The sequence below is a fragment of the Acanthopagrus latus genome, chromosome 12, assembly GCF_904848185.1.
Source record: "Acanthopagrus latus isolate v.2019 chromosome 12, fAcaLat1.1, whole genome shotgun sequence".
Classification (NCBI taxonomy): domain Eukaryota; kingdom Metazoa; phylum Chordata; class Actinopteri; order Spariformes; family Sparidae; genus Acanthopagrus; species Acanthopagrus latus.
In genome coordinates this window covers 19925468-19938623 of record NC_051050.1, presented here as the reverse complement: position 1 = coordinate 19938623, position 13156 = coordinate 19925468, and the positions used below count along the sequence as shown (strand labels likewise).

The 13156-nt window shown below is 42.9% G+C and overlaps 1 protein-coding gene across 1 annotated transcript in view; it reads right to left on the bottom strand.

Annotated features, from left to right (window-relative positions):
* Positions 1 to 13156, bottom strand: part of LOC119030493 (potassium/sodium hyperpolarization-activated cyclic nucleotide-gated channel 1) — an 87297-nt gene that overhangs the window by 27996 nt on the left and 46145 nt on the right. The window contains exon 4 of the mRNA XM_037118128.1: positions 8143 to 8361. Coding sequence (XP_036974023.1) covers positions 8143 to 8361 — 219 coding nt within the window. The remainder of the gene's footprint in view (positions 1 to 8142; positions 8362 to 13156) is intronic.

Here is a 13156-nt window from a genome sequence, read left to right as displayed (position 1 = left end):
AAAACCTACATTACCCACAATGAAACTGAGTGACATCACTGAAGGAAATTAATCGGATTACATGCAGCTTCTTCTGGAGCCTTTAAATGCTATAAGCTACTTTTTCACACATTCAGTAGAGCTCCCCAAGAGTTCCCACCGCCATTTTGAATATATGATGCTATATCTCAAAACGACGAAGGGTTAAAAGAGTAATAATCTACTGGAAGTGCTTCTGAGGCTGAAGGGGGGTTCCACACCTTGTGGTTGGTATTCCAGCTTAAATGGTTAAAACTGGCTTCTAAATATCTTTTCACTGCAGCATAATAAATACAAGAGGTTTCCTGAGTGCACCTTGAATAAACAACTAAAGCTCCACACTCCTCACAGAGTGTGTATTTGTGTTTCTGTATCGAGGACGATCCATGCTCTCAGTGCCATGTCCTGGTTCTGTGTGCTTGTGTGTGTGTGTGTGTGTGTGTGTGTGTGTGTGTGTGTGTGTGTGTGTGTGTGTGTGTGTGTGTGTGTGTGTGCGGAGGGAGAGACAGAACGAGGGAGGCAGGTGGTGAACGAAAGTAGGAACAAGCACAGGCCCGGGGCTATGTCAGACCAAGGTAGCAGTTCTGATTATTTCACCCATGCAGGAAGCCCGGCCCCTAATAGGCAAGTAAGCTATGATCTAATGTGAACTAGCAAGGTATACCTGATATCCTGGAGAGATGCAGGAGCAGCAGAGACCGTGAACCAGATGGCACAGACTGCATGACGGTCACGTGATCGTGATTTGCATGATTCGGCTGGAATATTTTCAGATCAGATTTGAGGAGTGCTGAGTGCAACTGATTTTCATAAATCTTTATAACCAACAAATGGTTTATAAAGCATTTTGTATTACGTAACGTACTTTAAAAACCAGCTCAATGCTTATAGAATAAGAATATATTTCATTAATAGCAAGCTTTTTCTGATACAAAGACACATAACATACTTATGTGAGTTAACTTGCCTAGCAACAAGCTGTTTATGTATCACTGCTGATGTTTATTGAGTAGGAATATTTGATCTGGCTACCAAAAACTAAAAAAGACAATTAATACATTTCACAATCTTTTAGCAGTAATCACTGGCGAAATATAACATGTTGCATAAAATTGTTATAAAGCTAAATAGTTTCATATCTTAATTTATATATTTCAAGGAAACATGATTGACTGTACAAACTGTGCCATATTATTAGTATCATTATTATTATTGTTATTATTATTATCATCATCATAATGAAATATAACATATGATATGTTCTATAAACTGTATATAATGATAGATAACACATATAGTAACATATAATTATATATTTAAACTCGCCTCTCTCACAAGCTGCTGTTATAAGATTATTTCAGTTCACTGATATATTTGTCCTAACTTTGACGTAAAGGAAACATTTGTGAGCAGTCAGAACAACAGTTGACACAATAATTTGAATATTTATGCAAAATGTCACCACCACTACAAAACATTTAGGTAATACCAAAAGTGCAACAAAAATCTAATTTAGATCTATATTTACTGCAGTTTTAATCACTGGTTTATCAGTTACCAGCTGTGCTCTACATCATAACATGCAACTAAGTGTTACCTCTCTGTATCAAGAAAGTTGTATCTCCAAAAGTGTTACATACACTGTACATTATGATTTTAAAACCATGCTTCTATTGTTAGAAAGAGTGGTGGAGAGAGACAATACAAGGATGAAGTATTTTTTGGCCTCACTATCACAGAGCCAGATGGCCTGTGACTCAGGACTTTTCCATTCGTGCAACACTGCCAGTAACAAAGACGGGAGAACCGTCCTGTTTCTGGTAATTAATTGAGTCTTCGTGGGAGTTAAAATTCTCCCCACATTAACCTCAAGGCAAGTATTGACCCAAAGGAGAGGGAAAGAGTGGAGAGAATACACGGGACCCATCTATTTTGATCAGTCTTGTTTCCTCGCGCGGTCTCCTCCACAGACCGCGCGAGCCGTGAAAACAATCTTCCCAGGCGGTTCGAGGCCCTGACACCTGAAAACAAACGCTGTCTCTCACACCGCCTCTGGTAATCACAGTCGAGCAGGAGGTGAGAGCCAGCAGGAGCTGTGAGGGCGGGAGGCTCGGTCCAGCGGCGGGCAGGGCTACGTGGACTGGAGGTTGGTCTCAGGGTCGGGCAGAGGCGGCACTGAGCTTCAGGCCATGTCAAGTTTCTCTTTCTGAATCCCCACTCAAAACAAAATACGGCTGTTCAAATGGTTGATCATGCAGTTCTAATGGGGCAGTTCAGATCACTGCTGACTGAGATCGTATCTCATTTCAGACACACTCTTCCTCTCTTTAAAGATGGAGTCGGCCGCACGCTCACATTAAGACGAACCATGCAGTGCAAAACTGAGCCCACTTCTGTTCTTGCCTGTGGCGGAGACAGACACTCCTGTTTATATAACACAGCCCGAGGGACACTTTGTTATCTGCAAATAAACAACATCCCATGGAAATACTGTAAGATGGGGCGAAACCCTAATTAGATATATCTTGTTTTAAGTCTGTTTACGAAAAAGGGAGATCTGCTGTCAGTAAACATGTTTGAAGATAAAGACGGCGAGATTTTGGAAAAGATTTCTGCTCTTTACATGAACCTTTTATTTGGACTCTTTTTATAAATGGTTCCACAGTGAGTGTTTTGTCTTCAGGCAGGAAAGTGGTAAAGTCAGGTTTAGATTGCCTTGTGTCACGGTTTTTTGGCTTTTAGTCCGGTCATTTCCTGTTTTATTTTGTAGGTTTCCCCCTCACGTTGCTTTGTTTCCTGTCATTGTCTTTTTCACGCCTCTGTGATTGCCCTGATTTGTTCCGTCTGTCCCAGATTATCAGTCCTCATGTGTTAAATCAGTGTGTTTGCCTCTTTTAGTTTGTCTGTGTTTGCTCCTTGTGCATCGTCTGCGTTTTCTAAATCTGCTCCTCAGTCCTGCTGCATGTGTCTTCCCTCAGTATTCCAGCCTCTCTCAATCGTTTCTCCATTAAGATTTTGCATTTCTACTTATGTTTTTTGTTGATTTTGTTATATTTTTCTGGTTTGCTACAGACAGTAGCAGCTCGTATATGAAATGCGGCACAGTTTTAATGTGCCTTATAGTACGGCTCTGCAGCTGCCGGATGACGCAGCTGTAGGCTGTCTTATAGTGATTCAGCAGCAGGGCATCACAGCAGGCATGTCTCCAAAACCATACATGCTTGACACCATCATTTCCTTCCAGCCGCCTCCTATGGCTTCTCTGACTCCACTCTTCCTTTATATCTTTCTCTCAGTCTCTTTCCCTCCATCTTTTTATATGATCTCTCTAATCATGCTGTAGTTTTTCCAGGACATAGACGTTATAGCAAGCCAATAAGGATGTGTTGTTTGTTTGTAATTTAAGTAGAACCTCTGGACAAGATTAATTAATAATGAATGATCAATCTTACCCTTCTTCCTCAGCTGTCCTCACCTAACCTCAAACCTCGCACCCGCATCCATCTCTCCACCCATGTTTCCGACCCCCCAGCTGTGGCCGCGATGGATGCGATGACTAGAGGCTGAGCACCCTGAACTCATCTCCTGCTGCTCCTCAGCCTGCCCCGCTGATATGCACAGCCATGCAGCAAATCAGCCCGAGATGAGTCTGTCTCCACACTGGGGCTCTGTTACCACGAACGTGGCATTCGCAGCCTCAAAGCTGTCAGTTCAATGCCTGGAGGGATGTCGAAAAGGGCTGAAGTGGGATGTAGATTAAGCAGATTTGCTGTGAAACAGATGTACATCACATACTGAGCAAGACACGTCACTAATTCAAACTCTGGAGTGGCTGACTGCCTTTGCTGTGGGCAACCGACTGTCATTAATTTTTGGTGGCGAGTGCTGTGACATCCATGTTTATGATCAATCATAAAATTATGTGTTGGATTATGCTAAATTGAAGCTTATGAGGAAATCAGCGCCATGTTGAGAATTAATTACCCCAGCCAATGATAATAGCAGCGTTATCTGGAAAAGGGATTTTTATTTAAAAGGTCTTTCACTGAATCTTCTCTGTCTCTGTCCTGCCTCATCTGCAGTTTCTTCTCCTGATTGATTTTCAACTTGCTGGCAATGTACTTTATAATACACGACATCTGCCGTTCGTTCCTGTGTTACGACTACTCCGCTCTAAATGTGAGGATTGAGTGGAGTGCAGGAGAGCGTGCAGATGGCAAGTTTTCAGCTGCCCGGAAGAAGAAAAAAAAAAGGCACCACCTGTCTTTTGACCACGATGCGATGATGATGATGGAGCAAAAACCCAGAACAAGAGGCAGCCTTTGGCAACAATCCCTGACCACATCTGGCCACTATTTTTTTTTTTTTTTTTTTACCAAGATCTAAAAAAGGACAAAGTTACATGACGAAGTGCTCATTGTGCCTGCTGAAAAGAACCAAACTTCACTTGCATACTCCACAAGAGCACTGAAGTAAGTTAGAAATACTACAGGTGAAAACTAACGTTACGCTAACGTTATCTGTGTTCCGTTTTCTTCATGCTGATGCAAAGTCAGGTGAAGTTTAGTCATCCACAAAATATCTCAGGAGCAAAACAGCGATGCAGCATTCTCCTGAACTACTGCAGAGTAGATGAGGACAGAAAAAACATAAAATATCTCTGTACTGTTCGTTTGGCCCTTGATGCACAGTCGAGCTCGTGCCCCCTCTTTAGAGGGGGGCGTTAAAGCTTTTAGCGGAGCAGCGTCAGTTAAACTGTTTGGGATCTTGAGGCTTCTACAGACTGGAATTACTCTGGACGAGCTGTATGGAGACATTTAATTTTTGTTTGACTACAACTTCAGTTGTTTAGGAGAATGCTGCAACGCTGTTGTGCTGTGAAATGTTTTGCGGACTGTGAAACCTGACTTTCCTTCTGCATGAGGGCGAGGGGATGATGACAGATTTTTTATTTTTGAGGTGAATTAGTCCTTTAACTAAACTTAGCGTGTAGCCTGTAATCTGTTGGGCTTTTAAGCTGGTTAATGTCAATGTCAGTATTAATGGTGCAATATTTAAAAATGGAAAAATATTAAAATGGAAAGTAACTTGTAATTTGACTATTTTTTAATTTATTTTATTCACTTTTTCTTTATTTATTTATACATTATTATTTTACTTGGGTTGGTTTTTCAATTAGTAATTTTCGTTTTTACTCCAGTCAGTTTTATGGGAGTATCTATACCTGAAATGTTCTTAATCATCTGGATAAATGAGCGGACCTGCTGACGATGAGTGTGAGGATGACACTGTCTCTGTCTCCATCTATCACAGGTTAATGACATTAGCAATTAGCAACATTAAGGTTAACTTATCCAGCATGACGTTTACTAAATCAGCCATTTCCACCACTTTCTTTTAAAAAAGTGAGTTGTGTACAATAATGACGTTGTATTTGTATTTAAGCATTAAAGTGAGTGACGAGGACACTGTGTTCCTAGTTTAAGTGCCGTGTTTAACAGCGCTGCACCGGAACCACAGAGGAGGTTGTTTCTCTAAATGGCACTGAAAAAAAGGAAGCGGCCGGCAAGGTCAGACCATCGCTTCACAACGAGTTGATAACAGCGAAATGCTTTTATAAGCACGGTGTAAATTAATGAACTGCTTTCTTTTTTTTTTTTTTTTAAGCACATCCTGTTATAGTCAAGGTGACTCCGTCGATGCTCTGATAAGAATTATGGCAACAATCTCCAGCAGGATAACTGATGTGTGCTTTGTGCAGCAGTGCAGTCCGGCCCGAGTGAGCGTGGGTGTCAAAGATGACACATCTTTTTTAATCATCATTTAATTTGTTACACAGCTGGAGCAACTGTTTGTCTCATTTTCTCAAGCAGAAAACTTGAAAACTGACCAGTAGCAGCAACTGAAATGAGTTTTTTTCAGCTTTTATTCGCCGTCTGAAAGCAAAGAGAATAAGACTTAAATATTTAATGGATTATCAAAATACTTGCACATCATGATTCAAAAAGCTGACCGATTGTTTCAGCTCAGCTTCAGAGAGCAGAATATCAACTATTCCTGCTCACTGCTCTTTCTTTTTGACTCGACCTCCAAATGACGTGAGATCCTGTTTTCCTTTGACAAAGCCTTTAGAATAATAATATCTATGTACAGGAATCAATCTGTCTGGGCTTACATCATCTATGTTACCGCATCAGCTGAAGGTCAGCTCTTGATTTTTCATCAGACATGGATCAAAATATACCATAGGGGACTGTAATCCCCGCCCCGCTACAATGTACACGGAGCTCTGCAGCAAAAGTTTGAGAGTTTGAACTCAGGTTCTTGCGTGCGAGCACAGAGCGCATCAGTCACGGCCGTGTGTTCTGGGAATTGCCCAGGCCCCTCGGCGGGATCACAGATGGTGGCTCGGCTGAAATGCTGGATAATCATCCCTCAGTGCAAAAAAAAAAAAAATTTCAAAAGAAAGAAAAAGTGATGTAAGAGAGGGAGTGAAACAAGAGGGAAAAATAAAAAAGGGTTCACTGGCTGCATACAGACAATGAGGTGGCTGGTCATGTCGCAGACCTCCTCACCCTCGCTGGCCTCGCACGATCTGCTCAAGAGGAGCAAATCCTCTTTCCTAGTCATCGCCCCGGATATTGTGATCCGTGAGAGCTCAACCCATTGGTCCACGGGGCCGCTGAGAGAAGATCTAATTTATTTAGGTCGAACTGCAATGAGCAGGATTTCATACAGTCGGAAAAAGAGCAAAAAACCCTTAGATTAATACTTTAAGTCCGCCCGCACGGTGATTAGCATTACTTACCTTAAAACAACAAGAAAACAAAGATTTGTGCTCCATTGCATTAAGTTCTCTTTGTAAAATACATACTTAAAGGGTGACTCCACATTAAAGTGTGTTTACAGGTTTTGGGGAGTAGCACAAACAGTAGTATAAAACCTTTTGTGGCTCCAGAGGAAGCTGCATGTCATCTGATAAAGTGCCTCCAGTGATGTCACTCAGCGGCTGAGCTGTCAGTCAAAATATTGTTCCTGAGCTGTGGGGTTGAATAATGGCCTGAAAATGTTTGGCAGAAACCTGTGATGCCACGTTGACCTTTGACCTCGTGGATATGTAATCTCATAGCTTCATCATCGGAGAGCAACATGTCGGCGTGCAGCGGCTACTCAGTTACAATATCTAAATTTATCCTGTCAGACATTTGTTGAGTAACGGCCATACATGTGTTTTTAAAGTGACCATGACTTTGACCAACAAACTTTTATCAGCTCAGTCCTTATGTGTGATCGATGATGGGCGGCCATGAGGTCACAGTGACCTTGATCTTTCACCTTTTGGATATAAAACGTCATCTCTTCATAATTTTATCCAGGCATTTGTCAGTAACTTAGAGTTCAAGTGGACATTTGTGCCAAGTTTGGAGAAATCTCCCGTAGGCACTCATGAGATATCACTTTCATAAGAATGGGATTTCCCCAGTTGATTATTTACATCGGCGTATTTCGGTCCTGGTCCTGGGAGGCCCACTTGTTGCAAGCGGTGTAGATGTTTCCATGCTCCCGCACACCTGATCCAAATGATCAGCCTGTCATCAAACTCTGCTGAAGAGATATAACGACTCTCTCATATGACTCAGGGCGTGTTGGGGCAGGGAAACACCAAAAAGAGCAGGGTGGCCTCCCAGGGACCGGACTGAAACACACTGATGTCAGTAATCAGCTGAGGAAGATTTATAGTGATGGTGAATTGCTGACATTTTCTTTTAATTCTTATTTTTCAGCTGATTTTTTTTGGTTTGCTGATGGTTTATGTTTAAATATATGCAAATGAGGCAATCTAATATAATATGCACTGATTTGCGTTCATGTCCAGAACAGAATTCTGAAATCAAAACCTAAATGGGTGTTTTGGACATTTTCTAACTATAGCCCAAAATCTCAATCTGACCTGTGAATGAAAAGGCTGTTTCCCTCTTCACTGTGCCATGACATGTGACATGTTGCGTTTGTGTTTACGCCCTCGAGGGACGTAGTAGTCTGAACTGATATAAACTGAAGCCAATCATGGTTATAATCCTCAGGTATTCAATGTGGCTGTGTCTGTCACTGTTCGCTCCTTACCTTCTCTTGGTATTGTCTGCGTGAAGAGTCCAGTGATTGGATTAGAGCTGTAGCGTGGCCCACAAACATGGCGTAGCACGTGGCGCCCACAATCATGCTCAGCATGGTGATCCACAGGTCAGACATGCTGACGGGCGCCCGGGCACCATACCCGATACACAGCATGTGGCTCATGGCTTTGAAGAGGGCGTAGGAGTACTGCTTACCCCAGGAAACGTTCTGCAGAGAGAGAGGGAAAGACAGAGAGGGGGTGGGGGGAGTTACTGCCAGGCAAGGCATGGTGGGAAGGCTCTCCGGCAGGCACAATGGAAAGACAGGCTTTCCTTTGATGGATCACTGAACCTCTAGCAAACACCCTGCCAGCACAACACTGTTCATGCTCCGCAGCCTTGTGCCCTCACTGAGCCACTGAACTTTCTACCTGTCTTTCTCCTCTTTCACTCGTTATTTAGCCTTTTTTTCTGCTCTCTCTCTTTCTCTGGCTTCATCTTCATTTTCCCATTTGCCAAAGGTGAGAAACTCTACGCCAAACCCACCACGAACTTTTGTTATTTACAGACGTCTGAGGCCTTTTTTCCCTGGGATTCAGTACGTTGATGTCGGGGGGGAACACAAACACCGAGCTGGAAAAGAGAGGGAGGCACCTCCTCTGCAGTCTCCACGCACACATTCAGAGCTGACAGTCATGTAACATATCAGCTCGAGTGTGTATCAGTCCTCCATAGTTGAACATTTATCCGGTGAGTCACGAAACAACTCTTTGTCGTGAACAAAAGGAAGTGATTTGCGCTGGGTGAGAGTCATTCCTTTGAATGCGCTCTCCCCGCAAACTGACGTCGTCTCGCCTGTCTTTAACTACACAATGAGATAGCCGGGTTGGGCTTTTTATACGAAGCGGCTATCATCCAATAATGCGTCCAGTGGCATTTATGGGAAGCGGTTCCCATCCTCGCCTCGGTGTTTGAAAAGAAACCTGATTAGTCACTTGCAGACCGGCACAACATGCAAAGACGCTGCCGAGCAGAAGTGTATTCTGCCACTCAAGATCAGCTTATATAACGTGTCTTGTCTGTCATTAGTATTACTGCCGACCTCTACCTGTGCATGATGGCTGCATCGCTGGACTGCTGCAGCTCGCACGCCTCGGGGTGTCCACACAGACGCTACCAGCCCTACGTTTCTACATGGAGTTTGGTTCTGACGATGATCATGGTTGGTTTTTTTTTGTTTTTTTTTTAGAGAGAGCAACAGAATAACATTACCAAATCACTTCTACACCACTGCAGTCGCTCCCCTCGATGGAACTCCCCCCTCTCCCAATGTACTGTTGGTAATTTTACTTTTCTCATACCATTGCACATCACAACAAAGAAAGACAATCACCAGTTGTATGGTTTTGAAGTATTTGATTGCGTAATGAAATCGGCTTTTTACTTCTGACTCAATAAAATGGCATCAAGTCACCACCAGTAAGCTTCTTACTGCAGTATGCTATATGCAACTGAGTATGAATGTATCCCTCTACAAGTAGTCAAGTTAGGCTTGGAATAGTTTCCAATTAAAGTCCATCAAGACATACATGGAGATAAAGTAGTATCAATTCACTCATACTGTTCCCCCTCTGTCTGAAATGCTCTGTTTTTAGCACCTGTCTCTTTAAGGCCCCCCTCCCACATATCCAGTCTCCTCTGATTGGTCAGCTCACCCACGCCTGACCCAGCATCGCTAATAACAACAGAGCAGCTGTGCTAAATCAATTCCTACAAGCCAAACTACCCAATGGGAATACATTAAACAAATGTGTGACATGTGTGATGTCACAAAGTCACAGAATTAAAGGTGGAACTACTGACGAGGGATTTCAGGAGCAGTGTTTCCTGTGGGACAAAGGAGCTTCAGTTGTCTGTCTTGACTTTTTAACTTTCAAGGTCTCTTACATGCACTAAGCCGATATAAAATACTTAAGATAAGGAAGAAGACAAAAAAAGCTCCTTTAAGACACGATAACGCCTCAAATGCAAGGTTTTTTTTTTTATCTGGACCGACACCTTTTAGACTCATTTCATGTTATCATGTAGTATCACTGCAGAAGGTCTGAAAAATGTACAACCTTTTTTTACTTCCATCTCAGATTTCTTTTGTCTCACTCGTTGTTGGTCTCGGCCTCGGGAGAAGCCGTGTCTTGTATTCAGTGCAGGATTTAGACTCCTCATTAATACAGCACACGTCAAATGTGCGCCTTTAGCCCGGAGACATGCAAAAATCTCTAGCGAGTGGCCTGAACGGGCCCGTCGAGGCTACATCTGCGGTATGTCCTATCTGGAGGCGAATGTGACAGCTCTCCGGCGCGGGCCTCGCAGCCACGGCCAAGTTGCTGACTCCTCCGATAGCTTCACCTCCTGTGAGCGAGAAGTGCTGAGGAGGCGCGCTCCACACAGAATACCTATCTCACCCAAAACAGAATAGCTAGTGAAAGAAATATGAAGTCTCCATAAATCACAGTTAGTCTCTGTCTTTTTCCCCTCGTCACCGTCGAGCCACTCTGCGCAACTCCACCTCAGCTGGGGTTCAGTAAATGAGTAAATTCACAGCGAATCATCCGCCCGGGATGACTCACCAATTCCCATCTCCATACTGATTAGTTGTTTCTTCCAGAGACTGATTAGAAAATTTGTTATAATTACACTTGCCAGATTTATTAACAAAAAAAAAAAAAGAAAGAAAAGAGTCCAGTTTGTCTTGGCAGCGTCTCCTCCAGCGGGTTTAGCCAACAAACTGCCACACAAGCAAACCGCCATCTTTTTTCCCCCCCAACGACACACACAGTAATGGAAAAGTCACACACAATGCATTCACTGTGTAATGTATTTACACATACACACAGGACAAACTCATCCAACCGTGTAACAGGAACAAATGCCATTTGTGAGGTCACGGGGCCTTGGGTGTCCTTTCACTTGTGTGCATTAAGCATGTGTGGTTGAGACACTGCAGGATCTTTGTGTTGACATATTTGTGTACGGATGGAAACACACCGGGTGAAAACAGGTAAGCTGGGCTGACTCACCGCACCTTTTGGTATTCGATCTTGTGTGCATCTGTCGCAGATATAAACACATCCAACAGGTAATATAATCCCATTGTAGTGCGGGTTATATGGGGCTGTGTGGAGCTGACATCACAGTTTGTGGCACTGTATGTCACACTTCTGATGTTGAGCATATGATGTGGGAGCTATTTCTGGGCGCAGCTGATGGTGAGGATGTTATCATCCACCGCAGGAACTCGCCTGCTTTAAGATTTCTATCTGCAGTTTGAAGGATGGATGCTGGAATCTTGTGGAAGAATTCGCGAAAAGTTCACAATGAAAATGAAAATTCACAATTACGAATCAGCGGTGGAAAATTCAAACGTAGACAATTTATTTTTCTGTCCAACACTGCAATGATGATTTAAATTGATTTTATTTTGTCTTTGGGTCATTCGAAGATGGTTCAATATTTTAAGTTGAACAAAATATAGCTGAGATGTGACCGCAATTTGATACTGCGTTTTAACATCTGTACATGAAAAACCACTGGATTTTTTGAAGGAGACAATGTTCAGCTGTGGTTGTGGCGACACCAACAGATATTTTAAGCCAAAATGTTATCATTTCTGAACCCTCACCAAGTTGTTTTTGTGCCTGAACCTAACCTGAGCGTAAGTACAGTGATGTCACGAGATAGAATAGAAGATTGAAGCTAAAGAAATACAAAATGTTTAACATATCTGTGGTTTCCAGGAAGGTACATTGCCAACGTATATTCTGATGACTGGCTTGGAGTTTTTTTTAAATTAGTGACTAGTAATATTATAATAATTGTGCTTAATGATATTTTAATGTCTGACTGATGCTTTGTGAACTAAAGCTGCTTGTGCTGAAGTTAAGTTTCGTACTGTCTAAAAGTCAGCAGAGCAGTGATGCTAACAGTTACATGTTTTGGGTGACGCAACAGGTTATGTAAAGGGTTTCTTACAAAACCCCAAAACTCAGGAGGAGGGAGTGTTGGGGGGGGAAAAAAAGGAAAAACACAGCACTAACGTGTGCAGTATTGCTGGTTTGATTCCCTGAGTTTGTGTCATCCTGCTCTTACAGTGACTCACTGCAGGTCTGGTGCTGAGCATCGTGATCGTATCAGCCAATCACACTGTTTTTTTTGTCCACTAACAGTCGCAATCTGAAGAGATATAAACATGTATTATCTTCCAGTATGTCAACGTGTTAAGAAGCAGCAGACTGACAGAATTACTTCACTTTCTACCCTGCTGTAAAGCCCTCTCTCCTCTGGGACGAGTGACTCATGGCGTTATTAACACATTTTCCTCCAGAAAATGCAGTTTCTACTTGTTTTTTCCCCCCTATTCTCTCCAATCCCCCTGATTTTAATAAATGTGGCTAACACAGCAGATGTATTCAGTTCCTCCAGAGCTCTAAATATAATTAAGCTCTGGATGCAGCAAAACAAGTGACATCCGATCCTGCATATTCATCTTTCTGCAGCTCTGCCTTTCGTTTATTAGCGGAGTAGCAAAGTGAATTCACCGACCTCATTATCACATGCGTTAATACTAACATCACCCCCACGCCATTGTCAGAGCCATCGAATCGACGACCCTGAAGTTTTTCTATAATTAGACCGAGGAGCCAAGCGTTCGAGTGTGCTTTCGCAACTTCCATTTCGATTCATCAGTCACAACTTTTGTGCCTCCAACACAAGATGTTACTGGTTATGTGACCGGGAATGCGATCGATGATTCACCGTCGTCCCAGCGTCGAGTGTGACCCAGAAGCGTTGGTTGTTGTTGGTACCGACGAAGAAGACTAACAGGATGTAATGCGCGCCAGCAAAGGACGGGACAGGACAGGACTCAGCAGCACAAGTGTTCACAGGGCGGGTAACAAAAATCTGTGATTTCTCATCTGTACTCCCACAGATGCCCACTGATTCTGACTGGAGAAAATACACATATC